Source organism: Camelus ferus, chromosome 19 (assembly GCF_009834535.1).
Source record: "Camelus ferus isolate YT-003-E chromosome 19, BCGSAC_Cfer_1.0, whole genome shotgun sequence".
NCBI lineage: Eukaryota > Metazoa > Chordata > Mammalia > Artiodactyla > Camelidae > Camelus > Camelus ferus.
The window spans coordinates 38,455,416-38,471,628 of NC_045714.1; the positions used below are offsets into that span (position 1 = coordinate 38,455,416).

Here is a 16,213-nt window from a genome sequence, read left to right on the forward strand (position 1 = left end):
GGAATAAGAAAACCTCATTTATAAAGTTATCAAAGCTTGGTGAACTGTGAAGAGTTGAGTATAGTTACCATTATTTTGTTTTATTCCTCTGAAAATGTCTGTAAAATCCTCTCAAGGACCTTATTTGTTAGTTTGTATTTCATTGGTAACTACGTTAGTAGTCTGTAGGAGAGAAAGACACATTTTTTTTTCTCATTTTCACACAGCAACTTCACAGTAAACCCTTAATATTATTAGTGTCCAGCTATTACAAAGGTCGTATTTTTAGAAGCAGTACAAGTACAGTGGGGTTTGGAGGAGGTACTGCTTCTCAAATCCTACCTCTCCCTCCTAGCCAGGTGACCATGGGCAAGTTATTTGCTCTAATCCTCCTTTCCTTCCTCTGTAAAATGGGGTAATACTTCCAACTTCTCTGCATTATTGGAAATGAGATTATTTGTCAATGATTTAGCCTGTGCTGAAAACTTTGTTAGCCATTTCCTGGTATTAATAATAAAGACCAGGAATGAAAATTAATACTTAAAGTAATTAATTAGTTGACTATTGAATGATTTTTATTTATCTTTAAAACCCCATGTGCAGTGAAATGGTTGTAATTTAGGAAAATGTCTTTGGAGGTCCCATGGGGTAATGACTCCATCTCCAAATTGTTTTCCTTTGTAATGTGGTGATACTTCAATTAAGGAATCCTGTAAGAACAGCTTAGTCAGGTATGTTTAAAAAAAGATTCCCTTCCTTAAAGGGAACGCACATAAACCCACTCCAGAGCTGCCTACCATCGTTTATAGACTGGAGCCCTCTCTGTGACTGAAAAAGCTTTCCTTAGACTCTAGGGGTGAAATTGTGGTCTTTCTTTAGGTGCCTCATTCCCTGTGCTTTGCTTTCCTCCCGCTTCCCCCAAGGAGTAGTAACAACAGTTCCTGTATTTACCTGTGGAGAGAACTTTTCAAAGAGCCTCCACATGATTGTCTCCTTGAATCCCTACATCCCTGGAGAGGGGTAATACTGGTCTCTTTCCTGTTTTTATTCCCATTTGCCAATGAGGAAGCTGAGGTTATCTCATTTAACAAGCGTCTGACTGCCATTTAGGGCATGTGTGTTAGATGCTGGGGGTGCCTGTGAGAAGTTAAATGCCTCAGGAGAGATCGGCTCAGAAATGGGCAGTTACAGTGTGGAGTCCAGAGGGCAGGCAAGGCTGCCTTGGGAGAAAAATGGAGTGAGCCCTGACCCAGCAGCCGTTTGGGGAGGTGCTGATGGCTGAGCCTAGTTTGAAGGACGAGGCAGAGGAAGCAGCTTGAGCAAAGGTCTGGAGGTGGGAACTACAAGGAATCTGTGTGTGCAGGCTACACGAGCAGTAATAACTTAAGTAAGAGTGTTTATTGTTTGCCAGGCTCTGTGCTAAGTAATTTTTATCTTCACAACACCTGAATGAAGATATGAAGAAGGGATGAGGCCCGAAAAGAAATGACTTGTGCAAGGGTTATCTGGAAAGTGGTGGGGCTGGTATCCAAACCCAGACAGTGTCAGTTAAGAGTTCTGGCTTATAACCACTATGTGCCACTGTCCCTCTGCTGAGCTTGTGTGCTTTTCTCTCTCTCTCTCTCTCTTTTTGTTATCATTACATTTTCTAGGTGACTTTATTTTTTTAGTTTTTTTTTTGGGGGGGGGCAGGTAATTAGGTTTATTTATTTATTTTTGGATGCAGTGCTGGGGACTGAACCCAGGACCTTGTGCATGCTAAGCATGCGCTCTACCACTTGAGCTATACCCTCCCCACTGGTCCTCTCCTTTAAGCTCCCTTTAATAACTCCTGGTGTGGTTTGGCCATAATGGCTAACTCACTGATGGCCTTGATACCGCACCGAGTAGCTTGAACACTGTTCTGTTGGGGAGTTACTGAGCTCTTTTTTTAAGTTGAAATACAATTGACTTATAACCTGAAGTGTTTTAAACAAAGGAGTCTTACAATAGATTTATGCTTTAGAAATACTACTGTAGTAGCATTGATGCAGATTAGCAACGGTGTAGTAGTTGACTCGTCAGACTACCTGGGTTCAAGTCCCTGTCCTAATCCTTGGTAGCTTTGTCATTTGGGCTACTTTCTGAACCTTAGTTTTTTTCATCTATAAAACAGGAATAGTAGTAATCCTCATAACAAACCTATGATGTAGATACTAAAATGAGATGTATATATATAAAGCACTGAGAATTTTGTCTGTCATAAAATAGGCACTCAGAAGTAAGTTTATAAGACAATTTTGATTTGGATCTAGGGAGGGTGTGCCTGGAGGTTTTGAGATGCATTGAGTGCTGTTGCAGTAATTGGATTAGAACTGATGTGGGCCTGAACTGGGCAACCACTGGGCAATGGGAGAAACCTGGAAATATGTGTTATAAAATGGTGACTGAGACCAGGAGGCAAGGGCGATGCCCATGTTTCTGACTTGGCACGTTGGCAGTCTTGGGGCCTTAAACTGTGGTGGGGAGAAAAGGAGAAGGAACTTGTGAGGGTAAGATGATTAGCTCAGTGAGGTTGAGTAATGTGCCAAAGGTCATTCAAGCAAATATATTCTGGAGCCAAGCCTGGGCACTAGGCCCTTTCCACTGTTTCTGGAAAGATCCATGGGTTTAACCAATTCATTCTCAGTAATTCAGAATGAGTAAACTCAACCTATTTGCTGTCTGTCTGAATTTTAATTGTAGAAGAAAAAGCTTGGCTCTTGGAGAAAGCATTTCAAATATCTGGGAAGAGGGTAAGAGAATTTTTTTGGCCCATTTCTTTTCTTCCTTCCTCCTTTCCTTGCGCCCCTGCTTTGTTTATTTCCTTACCCTCCCGAGTAAAAGAGGCTGATCAGCTCTTTTTGTGTGAGTTGGGCAAGGGCCTGAAGAAATGGTAATCATTGGCTTTAGACCCAGTCTTCCTTCTGTGTCGTTGAGGAAATGTGAGGATAGTGGTGGTGGGGCCCTTGCCCCTACTGGAACCAACTCTTCACTCCCTAGGATTAAGGATGTGCTCTTTTATGTTTTTTATATTGCATACTATTTGTTAATATTGCATAATAATATTGACTGTGATCCTTTGGGTCTGATGTCCTTTTTGCTAGTGCTCCTCCTATCACACAACCATTTTATCACCAATGCTGAATATTTAGTGTGTACTGTGCTAAGCACTTGACATCTATTAGCTTATTTATTCCTCACAACCCCAGGAGGTAGGGGTTATTAATCCCCTTTTATAGATGGTAAACAGGGAGGCTCAGTATTTTCTCATCTTCACTTAGCCAATAGTGAGTGGAGCCAGAATTGGCCAGAATCTGAGTCTGAAACCTGTCAGTGCTTCCATCCTTAAGTACTCCCTGGCCTTCCTCCAAGACAGAACTTTGGCAGAGTCCCCTTGGAAGTTTCCTCCTGTGAGACCTAGGTGTCACTGGACATGCTGATCTTGATGCTTTTCTGGGACAGCTGTGAAGGCTATGGGGAGCGTCTCCACCTCCTAGGTTCAGGGCTGTTGATGGGAAGGGAGCTCATTCTTGCCTGAGGGGCCTTGCCTCTAGAACTTTCCCTCTACCTAGAATTCTCTTCCCTCAGATCTTTACTTGGTTGTCTCCTTGTGATTTAGATCTCTGCTCAGACCTCAACTCTTCAGAATTCTTTCAGGCAGCCTTATCTAAAGTGGTCCTCCCATGTCACTGGCTCACATTATTTTGTTGGGTTTTCCTCACAGTATTCATCATCCTCCCAGAAATTATCTTCTTCATATATGTGTTTATCATGTTCCTGCCTTCCATACAGGAGAACAGGGTCAGTGGTGTCTCATCCTCCCTGCGTCTATCTCCAGCACATAGCAGGCACTCAGTAAATACTTGTTGAATGAAGAAGGCATAAAGATTTAAACTGGTCTTTCACTTGAAGTGTTCCTTGATTTGGAAGGGGGTTGCATTAAGTTTAAAAGGCATCATCACTTTAATGGAGGTTGAATGCAAGCCCGGTGGAAGCACTATTAGGTTATTGTAAAGCCTGTTCTGTAGTTTCTGGTAGTTGACATTATTTCCAGAGTTTATTTTAACCTAACCCTGTCTAGAGCTGACTTGTTGAATGATCTTATTCCATACCCACCTATCGTTTTAATTCTTTATTAGTTTGAGCCCTCAGTTCCTTTTCCCAGAGTACAATGGGGTTGCTGAGGGCAGGACCTCCAGTTACTATGGCTACAGTACTTTTAAATGTCTCCTAAAATAAAATCCAGAGTCCATGTCAGTACACCACGTCAGTAAATATGTTATGAATTCAGAAAATTCTGCTGCCATTTTTTGAATACCTACTTTGTGGTAGACATATAGGGGCCTTGCAAATCTTCTTTTTTGTGTATATATATACATATTTATTGAATTATAGTCAGTTTACAGTGTGTCAGTTTCTGGTGTACAGCACAGTGCTTCAGTCATACATGAATATACATATATTCGTTTTCATATTCTTTTTCATCATAAGTTAACTAGCAAATCTTTTCTCATCTAACCTTTACAGCACCCATGATAGGGGCCATTAATCCTCATAGGTTGTGTTAAGAAAGATAATTGAAAGATTAGCTCATGAGCAAACATGTGGTAGTTAGTGGTTAAGAATCTGGAGCCACAGGGTATAACTTCAAATCCTGGCTCAGCCCCTTTCTATATGGGTGTCAAGGGTGTCCCTAACTTTTCCTCATTACTCTGTTTTCTCTTCTTTAAAGTGAGAATTAGTAATAGTGCTTATCTCTGCTGTTGTTTAAGGATTACAGGACTTCATATATGTAGAGTTAGCTATTATTTCTATTATCTGTGTTTCTTATGGAGGTCTTGTTAGTTTGCCTAAGGGTGTCTTATATCTACTCTTCTTTTGTAAGGTCGGTTCTTATGTCTTCATCATTTTAGTAGCTGAGTAGCATTCTTTATTTCATTTATTAGGCATCTGTTGAGCTTCAGTCATTCCTTTCCCTAATGGAGCTTATAGTGTGGTCCTTGTAGTCCTACTACATTAGATTTTGTTTAAATATTCTCTTGTTCTTAAAGTGAATTATATCTAGTTTCCCCAAAATTGTATACTAAGAGCTACTGCCTTTTTTCTCATTTCACAAATGGTCCATTTTTGTGCTGGGCTGTATTATTCAGATTGAAATTACTGAGTCCAAGTGTATAAGCAGTTTTATAACTGTTCCTTGCTTCCAGATTGAGATATAAAAATATGACCATGGTTAGGGCCCCAGGCAGTTCAAGTATTCTAGTCTTCCCACAGCTAGGCCAGTCTTAGGTTTTGTCCTTCCTGAAAAATTAAATATTTCTGCTTGTTATATAATGGTGTGATAAGTCTGACACAGCGTTTGAAAAGCACCCAATTGCTTCATCTTCCTATATTCAAATTATGTTTATATCTAAAGGCATGAGTGTAAGCATAGCATTGATTTTGGTAGGGAAAGAGCAAGGGCCTTTGAGGAGTGATTTGTCTACTTCTGGGAAAATCCTGTTACCTGTGATGAAGTAATTCAAAATTAAGATCTTACCAACAAGGTAATTCCTACCAACAATTAAAAAAAAAAAAAGAAGTACATTCTTAGGGTTAGAAAATTCTAATAATACAGAAAGGTAAAAAATGAAAAGTTAAATTTTCATGCTCTATTCCTCTCATTAAGGGAGCTACTTAAATAGTTTCTTGTTCCTCCCAAGAAATAATTTTAGGCATATACCAAATAGATCTGTCTGCATTTATGTCTGTTACCTGTTTACATTAAAGAGATAATACCATACACATGCATCTACACCATGCCTATTTTACTTGACAGTGTATCTTGAAGATGGCTCCACATCAGAATCTACAGATTATTCCTTTAATAGCTGTATGGCATTGTATTGTATAGATGACCATAATTCATGTAACTAGGCCTCTTTTGATGGACATTTTAGCTGCAGAAATTGCAAAGCTATACTGTTCATCCTTACAGGTAATTTGGCAGAAACTTTGGGGGATGTATCTGTGGGAAAAGTTACTGGTGATGGGACTGCTGGGTTGCAGTTATGTGCGTTTTTGTAGATAGAGCCAACTTGTCTCTAGAAAGTCTTTTCTAGTTTATGCTTCTACCAACAGTGTAATAAGCATGATCTTTTTTCCTTATCTCTGAAAACACTGGGTTTTTTTTACCTTGAAACTTTTAGCTTAAGAAGTGGAAAATTATTATTTTGATTTGCATTTCCTTATGTGGATATGATATCACATGCTTATTAGACCTTTGTATTGTCCTCCTTCCCCTGGTAATCCACTAGTTCTTATACTTTGCCCATTTTTAAGTTAGTTTGTTCAGCGAATAAGGGGGTGGGGCTGAGGATTAAAGGCCAAACGTTTCATCCCATTACATTGTATTACTTTACGTGACATCTGCAAAGGGGAGCTGTCCTTTGCATAAAATCTGTCAAATAGCTGCTCAGTGAGTTTTCAGTGTCACTCTGCATTTCTTATTGTCTGGAATCACCTTTTCATATAATCTGAGAGACAAAACTATTAATCTGAGAACTGCTTGGTATGCATGAAGTCAAAAATAAAAATATAGATAATTTGAGGTGGTATTTCAGGGAAGTCACAGTGAAGACTTTTCTACTGATTGGATTTATTTATATCAGATTTGATGTCTCATTTTCTTGGATGGTGTAAGTAAAGTCAGTCAAACCTCTGGCTTTCCCTTTCCTAGGTTCCATATAATTGAAGCACTCTAGCTTAACAGAGCTTTTCAGTTTATTATGTTTCAGCTTCCTTAATTGTAACTGTCAGCCATTCCTTTCTTAGTTTAATTTGCTTTGTATGTTGTTCCCCAATATCAGCCCTGCAAAATGGATTGTTTGTTGTAATGGATAGCTCGTCCTTTGCATTACATTTTTTTCTTTTTTATGGAAAATTTCCATTGTCAAAAACTTTATAAATTTAGGAAACTGTTTAAAAGGAAAAGAACAACCTGTTTTTTCTTCTTCGTCTTTTTTTTTAAATGCACTTGAGTTTTTTCCCCCAGAGTACTTTTTTCCCCTAAAATGCATGTAAGTTTTATTATTTTTTAAGTTTTATTTACTTATTTTTAAATTGAAGTTTAGTTGATTTATAATGTTGTGTTAGTTTCTGGTATACAGCATAGTGATTCAGTTATATATATATATATCCTTTTTCGTATCCTTTTCCATTATAGGTTATTACAGGGTATTGAATGTAGTTCCTTGTGCTATATATTGGGACCTTCTTATTCATCTACTTTATATATATAGTAGTTTGTAAGCACATGAGTTTTAACGTGAGCTCAAAGGGGTATAATTTTGCATCCTGCCTTTTCAAGTAGTATATTGCAAGGAAATTCATCCTAAAATGTGATAGTATTACACATTAGATATGAGCACCTACTTCTGTGATTATTACTTATTCGTCCATTGCAAAGATTGTCCCTCTGATAGGAGGCAGATATTGCCCTAGCAGTGCTCTGGCATTGCTTGGGCAGTGTAGGCTTTTGAGATTCAGAGTTTAGTGGGAGAGAATTTGCTCAAGGATAGCCTGCTGTATGGAGGTGGCCTGCTGAAGTGCCTCAAGAGCTCAGAATGTCTACATCTCCATCAGAACCACCACTAGTCCCTAAAGATAACTTTTACTTTTGTAGAAAATGACCACCTGCTGTACACCAGAAATTGATGCAACATTGTAAACTGATTATACTTCAGTTAAAAAAAAAAATGACCAGTCCAGGATCAAAAGGCTTGATAAAGAATTAGGAAAATACAAATTGTCAGGATGGACTCAAGAAGAGGTTGAAAATATAAGTGGATTTAAAGAATGTATAAATAGACTTTTCTTGTCTAAGCTTCCAAAAGTAGGGCCAGAAATCAGTGTCTCAGCCTTTGTTTGCTGCCTTTGTACGAACACTGAAAATTCATAGCAGTTACAACTTGCAGTTAGGTCATTTGTCTGTTTACCAGCTACATTTTTGTTTCCACCCAGTAGACTGGAGGCTTCATGAGGGCAGGAACTGTCTCTTTTGGTCTTGATGACTGTTTTCCTAAATAGCCTTTCAGCAGATATTTGTTGAATGTATCAGCAAATGGCTAAGTTAACTCTGAGAGCAGTTTTTTGGGAGTTCTAAGGGATGCCCCTTTTAGGTGAATCCTTGGTAAAAACAGTGTTGAGGGAGAGTCTCCTCCCAGTTCCAGAGACTACAGGATGCTGCATAATAGAGAAGGAGGAACCAGTGGTGGCACACCTGTATTAGGGTGAGGGCAAGAGTAAAAGAGGGTGCTGACAGGGTATCCTGGAGCCTTGTGCTTTGAATAATGCCTGTTTGTCTTTTATGTGTAGTGAGTGATACTCCACTCTGGGCAGACTTTGCCTAAGTTTCATAAATATTTAATTGGCTTTTTCAGGAGAATAAAAGCAGCCCCGCTGATGACTGAAAATGACAAAGCATCCACCTAACAGACGAGGAATCAGCTTTGAAGTGGGAGCCCAGTTGGAAGCCCGGGACCGATTAAAAAACTGGTACTTTTACATTTTTCTGTTAATTAAATCCCTTCAGTAAAGGACTTTTGCCAGCACCAATAAAGAGTGGGTAGCCTGGGCTTTTCTGTAGTGTTTTGCTGCTCCCTGACTGTTGGAAGGTGGAAGGAGACTTAAGTCTAGAGCTGTGGGAATGTCCTTTCTCTTTGGTGCTGGGATCCCTGTGTCAAGGGAACCATCCTGTTATATTTCTGCCTGTTCATCTGAAGGAGTTACGGGAAAAAGAAGCAGGAGTGACTACAGGAAAGGGAAGAGTTAATAGTGGCAGCTCTCTTGCTTTTGGCTGCCTGTCTGGATGAAGAGATGGGAGAAAGATCCGGGATGGAAGAATGAAGGATAGGGGTTAGATCGGAACAGCTTGTGTATCGTGAACAACCGCTCCTATTTTCTGGGTGTGTTGTTGTATGGTTGAAACTTAGTGATCACATTGTATAGGTTCAGAAGACTCAGAAGCTGAGGGGTTGTAGTCCTGCCTTTGTCATTGACTTGTGACCTCTAGCTGGTGATTAGCCACTCTGAGCATCAGCTTCATCTATGTGGGTACTTGTAATGTCGGCCTCATAGCATTTTTCTGAGGATCAAATAATAGAATACGTGGGGAAAGGCCTTATAAACTGTAAAATGATGGTTGTTATTGAGGTAAAGGTGGGAGTTTCAGAACTCAAACCTTTCTGAGTTTTCATAAGGAAGAGTGTAGTGCTTTTGAGGGTTATCTCAAAATAGGCTGACCAGTTCCTGGAGTGTGTAGGAAGAGAAGATGGGAAACGCAGGGGAAATGGCTGGCATAGAAAATGCCTCTGCTGCCTTTTGGGGCTGGGAGATTTGACATAAGAATCAGAGACACTTTGAACACCTAGTTGTTTTTAGGTTGTTTGTATTTCTATAATTGTTTCTCCTTTTTGGTATCCCTCAGTAAGGCAGCTTAATCAAGGGAAAGAATTATTTTTAAATTTGGGGAAAAAATTAAAATATAGAAGTTAAAAAATACAGCTAACCATAAAATAATCTGTGTACTTATCACTCAGAATTACTTAATGTTAACATTTTTGGTTAATTTTATTTATAGTCTTAAAAATAAAGGACATAAAACACTTCTGATATAATGGAAGTACCTTTATACCCTTCCCAATTCAGTTCCCCTGCCACATTCCTTAGAGACAACCAGCATCCTGAAGTTGGTTGTATCCTTTCTGTTCATGTTTTACATTTTTGCTATATGTATCCATAAATAATACTAGTTAGAATCATTTTGGGTGTTTTAAAAAATTCATGTAAATGGTATACTGTTTGTTTCTTTTCTGCATTTCATGTTTTTTGATTTACCCATATTGATACATAAGATATTCATCCTGATTTCTATATAAAGTTCCCTTGTATGAATATACCATGTTTTGTTTATCCAGTCTTGCTGATGGACATTTAGATTTCAATTTTTCACTTTATACACAGTGCTACTGTGAACATCTCTGTGAATATCTCTGTGCACACATGCAAGAATATTTCTTGGGCAGTGGCTTTTAAAGTTTTTTGACCATAATCTCTAGTAGAAATGCATCTTAAATCCAGTGTAGTACTCACACATATATATACATAAATATAACTGAAGCAAAAACTTTATGAAACAGTCCTTCATCTTAACATATGCATTATACTCTGATGTTTCCTTAACATACACACAAAAATGCTGGTCAAGAACCATTTACAATCTACTAATGGGTCGTGAGCTGCAGTTTGATAAGGCCTACTCCAGTGAATTTGGTTGAGTAATACGATATACACATTTTCAGGTTTATTGGAAGTTGCCAAGTTTATCTCCAAAACACTTCTAAATCTTAACTCCCACCAGTAGTAAATAAAACTTCCTGTTTTCCCACATCTCTACCTGCCCTTGCCTTTGACAGACTTTTTGGTTTTGCCAATCTGTTATAAAACTTTATTATTTTATTCTGTGTTGCCCTGTTCCTAGTGAGGTTGAACATCTTTTAATGTGTGTTTTGTAACTTGCTCTTGACTATATTCCTACTGGCTTTGTCTGTTTTTTAGTGATTTATAAATGTTTTAATAATATATTATGGATTCCAATTCTTTGTCAGTTTGTGTTGCAGAAATCTCCCACCAGTCTGTAGCTTGTCTTTTCAGCTTATTTATGGTATCTTTCATGGCATGTAAATTTGAAATTTTAAATGAAAGAAAAATGATTTTGGCTTTTTGTGACTTACAAAATTCTTATCTATCAGTTAGTTTAAAAAATATTCTCCTAAACTCTTTTAAAAGTTTTTAAGTTTTGCTTTTCACATTTAGATCTTTAATCTACCTAGAATTGATTTTACGTATGGAATGAACTGGGTATTTGATTATTGTTTTTTAAATTCACCATATGAATAGCCAGTTACCCCAGCATCATTTATAGGCCAGTTTTTCCTTTCTTTAACTGATCTGCAATACCTCTTCTATATATCAAGACCCATAATACGGATCTGTTCTGAGCTCTTTATTCTCTTCCATTAATTGTGTTTACTCTTGTGCTAATAACCTATTATCTAATTGATCATTGCTTTCTGAGTTTTTTGTTTGTTTGTTTTATTTTTGGAGGGGGAGGTAACTAGGTTTGTTTGTTTGTTTATTTAATGTAGGTACTGGGAATCAAACCCAGGGACCTTGTACATGCTAAGCACACACTCTACTGCTGAGCTATATCCTCCCTCTTAATTGATGCTGCTTTAAAATAAGTCTTGATATCTGTTAAGAAGGGTTTTGCCCCTTTGTGTTTTATTTATTGTATTCTTAGACCTTTACTTTTTAATGTGAATTTTTTTATTTGTGATGTTTCTTGAAAATGCTATTGAATTTTGAGATAAATTTTATTGAATTTATGGTTAATTTAGGGGGAATTGACATCTTTATGATAGAGTTTTCTTCTATGAAAATATTATGTATTTGCATTTATTTACATTTTCCTTTATGACTTCAGTAATGTTTTGTCACCTCCATAAAGAGTTTGCATATTGTCTATTAGATTTATTTCCAAGTACCTTCTAGTTTTTGTTGCTTCTGTAAATGGATCTATTTATATTACATTTTCTCTTTGGTAATTGGTCGTGTGTAGTTGCATGCAGTTGAATTTTTTTTTTTTTTATTTTCTTTCTAATGTTGAACAATTCTGCTGCATACCTGGATAAACTTTATTAGGTCATTTATATAATAAGTGAATTAAAGGATTCACTTTGCTAATATTTTATTTGGATTTTGATATCCATGTTCACTAGGAGTTTTGGTTTTGATTGCCTTTTCTTGTACTATCTTTGTCTAATTTCAGGCTATTATACTAGTCTTAGAAACTGAGGTAATTTTTTTCTTTATGCTCTGGACAGTTTCTTGAAACTTTGCTAAATCTTGCCTGTACTCCTTTTTGAAAAAATAAATTTTAAACTCCCAAGTCAAATATTTTAATAGTTATTGTTCTGCTAATATTTTTTTCTTTTTTGAGTCAGTTTTCTTCCAGTTTTATTGAGATTTACTTGACATACAGCACTGTATAAGTTTAAGGTATACAGTATGATTTGATTTACAGACATGATGAAGTGATTATTACAATAAGTTTAGTAAATATTCATCATCTCATAGATACAAAACTAAAGAAATAGAAAAAGATTTTTTTCTTGTGCTGAGAGCTCTTAGGATTTACTCTCTTAACAACCTTTACATATAACATACCACAGTGTTAATTATATTTATAATGTTGTATGTTATATCTCTAGTACTTATTTATCTTATAACTGGAAATTTGTACCTTTTGAGTGAATTATCTTGAATTTATTTTTGCTTATGTCATTTTTTTTTCAAGTTTGCTGGTGATATAACATTATTTGTATAGTAAATAGTAAGTAAAATAGGAAAAAGTTATTTATAATTCCACCAACCTAATAAGGTAGTCTTTTTTCTAATTGTTTATATGTAAAATAGTCATGATCAGGGTGTACATAAGATTTTTATATACTCTTTTTTCAGTCAATATGATTGTATAATGGAGTTATACTATATCTCTTAAGTGGGTAAATTGTGTTTCAGATCATCCTCCTACCTTTGTAGAACTTTTTGCTTCCGATTTTCAATATGTATTTACTCCTTTACTTATGTGTTTATTTAGCGAATTTTTCGTCAGGCAGTGAATAGAATGCTACCCTTCCTCCTTCTATTCTTGTCAGCTGATGCCTGGAGTGGTCAGGTCCTAGAGGAATGTGTATGGGGCCAAGGCAGCAGCCCAGAGAAGAATGAGCCCTGTTCCGCTTGGGGAGGTGGGAAAGGCTTCTCAGGAAGCGTGAGGCTGAAACTATGAGTAAAGCTGCAGTGAACATTTGGGCACAAGCTGGATGGGCTGTCAGTGCCTTAGGATCAGTTCTAAAGATTAGATGGCTAGGTCCCTTAGAGTGCAGATGACTACAAGAGAAAGCTATTGTCCTGAGTCACAAAACTTATCTCCAGATAAGTTTGCTGCCTTGAAATGCCTTTCCAAATGGAAATACAGCCAATAAACAGCCCAGCCTGTGAACTTCAGACTGTAAGCATGTCCACAAATATCTTTTAACCATTATTCGGTGTGCTGACAGAGGCTTATAATTTAGAATGAGGAGTTCTGAATTAGAGTCTTATATACTCTAATTACTAGTTGAATTTATTTGGTCAAGTTACTTTACCTCTTCTATCCTCAGTTTCCATGAAGGCAAAATGGGGAATTGTAACTGGATTATGTGGATAGGTAGGATCATTCCCATGGAAGCATTGTATATTAAATACTTCCAGGAAAATACAACCACTAATTTTCTTCTTAATCATATCTACTGTAAAAATGAAAACATGGCCAGTGTGAAAAAAGTTTTAGGACTAAGAATCTAAAGTTAACATTTAAAAGAGAATCCCTGGGCCAGAAAATTAATAATAACTTAACATTTGCTGATTATCTGTGGTTGTTGTCCTGCTTCATGGATCATCTTGCTTAATCTTCCAATTAATAGTCCCCTGAAGTATGAGTACTATTATTTGCCTCATTTTACCAGTAAGAAAAAGAAGGCTCAGGGAGATGAAGTCAGTTGCCCAGGATCACACTGGGATAAGACTGAGGTTTGAACCCAGACAGACTGAGTTCATAGCCTCTCTGAAATAACCAGAATAACAGTCTTTGATTTTGAATACTTTTGAAATAATGGAGGATTTGTTTTATTATCATTAGATTAAAAATGGTTGTCTTCACCCTGATAAGTGATTCGTTTGTAGAGCCACATATTGTGTGTATGTGGTTTTAGTCCATTTAGATAAGATGCAGTTGTGGGTTTTAGGATCCAACACTTCATCCTTATTTCCTTTTGACTTTTTACCTCTGAATCTTTGGATTATTTGTTCTTATTTTAGGGACTGTAAAGTGAATGAGTTTCAGCTTTTTAGTACGAAAATGTTCAAACATAACAAGTTGAGAGAATAGTACAATGAATGCTATACCTTCCACCTGTATTCACTAATTGTTAAGATACTTAACCCAATTTGCTTTATATACTTACTGTAATGTAATTAATCATAATTAGTGACAATTTCATATTACTAATATCCGGAATATAGTCACATTTATGTCTCTGTAGTTGCCTTTGATCCACGGTAATCCTTCTCCCCTCCTCACTCTTCCCCCTTTCATGACATTATTTATTTATGTTAGTTAATTAAGTAATTTTAATTTTCATATTCTTTCCATGATAGGTTACTACAAGATATTGAATATATTTCCCTGTGCTAGACAGAAGAAATTTGTTTTTTATCTATTTTATTTACAGTAGCTAATATTTACAAATCTCAAACTCCCAATTTATCCCTTCCCATCCCTTTTGTCCCTGGTAACCATAAGATTGTTTACTATGTCTGAGTCTTTCTGTTTTGTAGGTGAGTTCATTAGTGTCTTTTTTTTTTAGAGCCCACATATGAGTGATATCGTATGGTATTTTTCTTTCTCTTTCTGGCTTGCTTCTCTTAGAATGACAATCTCCACATCCATTCATGTTGCTGCAGATGGCATTATTTTATTTTTTATGGCTGAGTAATATTCCATTGTATAAACATACCAAAGTTTCTTTATCCAGTCATCTGTCGATGGACATTTAGGTTGTTTCCATGTCTCAGCTATTGTAAATAGTGCTGCTGTGAACATTGAGATGCATGTATCTTTTTGAATTAGAGTTCCCTCTGGTTATATATGCCCAAGAGTGGGATTCCTGAATCATATGGTTTTATTTTTTTAAGGAACCTTCATACTGTTTTCCATAGTGGCTGCACCAGTTTATATTCCCACCAGTACTTTATGAGGATGCCCTTGAGAAAATTTTTTTTTAAATATTGCAGAATTAGATAACATGTAAAGGACTGACTCTGCCAGGCTCTCCGTATGCAGCTTCTCCATTACATTTTCTCAACAAGCTGTGTAGTTGTTTATTGTTTTGATTTTATCAATGAGGGAAGAAATCGAGGCCCATAGAAGCAAAAGTCCTTTGTCCCAAATTTAGAGCTGGTGAGTGGTAGAGCTGGGATTTGAACCCCTGTTGATCTGATGACTCCAAAGGCTGGCCATGCCTCCCAGATGATTCCTTTCCCTGGTGTTATTTTTCCCGGTGCTCTTCCATATTTTCTGGTTTTGCTGCTGGTTGCAAAAAAAGAAAAAAGCATGAAAGGGTTAAAGCATTTTTCAAAACTCATGTGACAGTAGAAGTGCATGGAGAAGAAAATGTGACCTATAGTGAGTCTTTCTAGATTAATGCCTTCATATTTATAAAAGGTTTCTATCTTTGATTGATTTTGTCTGTATTGCTTAAACAGAAGCCTTTTTTTCTCTCACCTTTGTATACTGCACATATTATACTTCTGTTATACTCTCAACAATAGAAATGACAGCTAACATTTATCAAGAATTTGCTATGTGTCGGGTGGGATGCTATTTGCTGTAATTACTTTACGTGGTTATCTCGTTTAATCTCCCGTAGCAGGCTCATTTGGAACTGAAGCTCAGAGGTAAAATGACTTGCCCGGGGTCGCAAGTTAATTACTGCTGAATCTGAGACTTAACCTAGTTCTGTTTGATGACAGTGTTTTGTGTACCTTATCAGAATTTATTTATAAGTCATCCAAGCCAGAGTTTCTTAAATTATAGGATCCCCTTCCAAAATCATGGAGTTAGGATTTCTGTTTTCCTTGAGAGGGATATTTATAAAATACAGATTTAGATTTTCCATGAAGATCATCAGTTCCCAAAGCAGTTTATCTCACCAGACAGACTATAGAATATTGATAAGAATCCATGTTCTAATTTTGGACCTACCACTTTGGAGTGAACTTTCCACATATCCATTTCCTACTCTGGATGAAGTAATCCTGCCTGCCCTCCTTACCTCCAGGCTCATGTTGATGAGTTGACTGTCTAACATTATAAGAGGCTGTAGTTTCCTAGTAATGATGCTTGGTGGATAGAATGGAAACTGCTTTTTCTGACGCCTTCCTCATTCTTCCTGTCATCTGTCAGGAGCGCACCATCTGCCCTGAACAGTAGGCTTGGCCTTCCCTGTTCCTGCTCTGAACACAAAAAAAGCTCCTTCTGTCTATTGCTTTCCTGACTCTTTGGCATGTTTCC

The 16,213-nt window shown here is 37.0% G+C and overlaps 1 protein-coding gene across 7 annotated transcripts in view; it reads left to right on the forward strand.

Moving 5' to 3' along the window:
* PHF20 (PHD finger protein 20) overlaps positions 1 to 16,213 on the forward strand; it is a 110,384-nt gene that overhangs the window by 6,450 nt on the left and 87,721 nt on the right. For 4 of the 7 annotated variants that reach the window (XR_004313219.1, XM_032462216.1, XM_032462217.1 and 1 more), the window contains exon 1: positions 9,641 to 9,734. Coding sequence is in view for 5 of the 7 variants with exons in the window: in XM_032462216.1 (XP_032318107.1) it covers positions 9,656 to 9,734 (79 nt within the window). In the remaining 2 variants the exon portion in view is untranslated. Of the gene's footprint in view, positions 1 to 8,420; positions 8,536 to 9,640; positions 9,735 to 16,213 lie in introns of those variants that run through there. The other 3 variants (XM_032462218.1, XM_032462219.1, XM_032462221.1) reach the window with 1 other exon arrangement.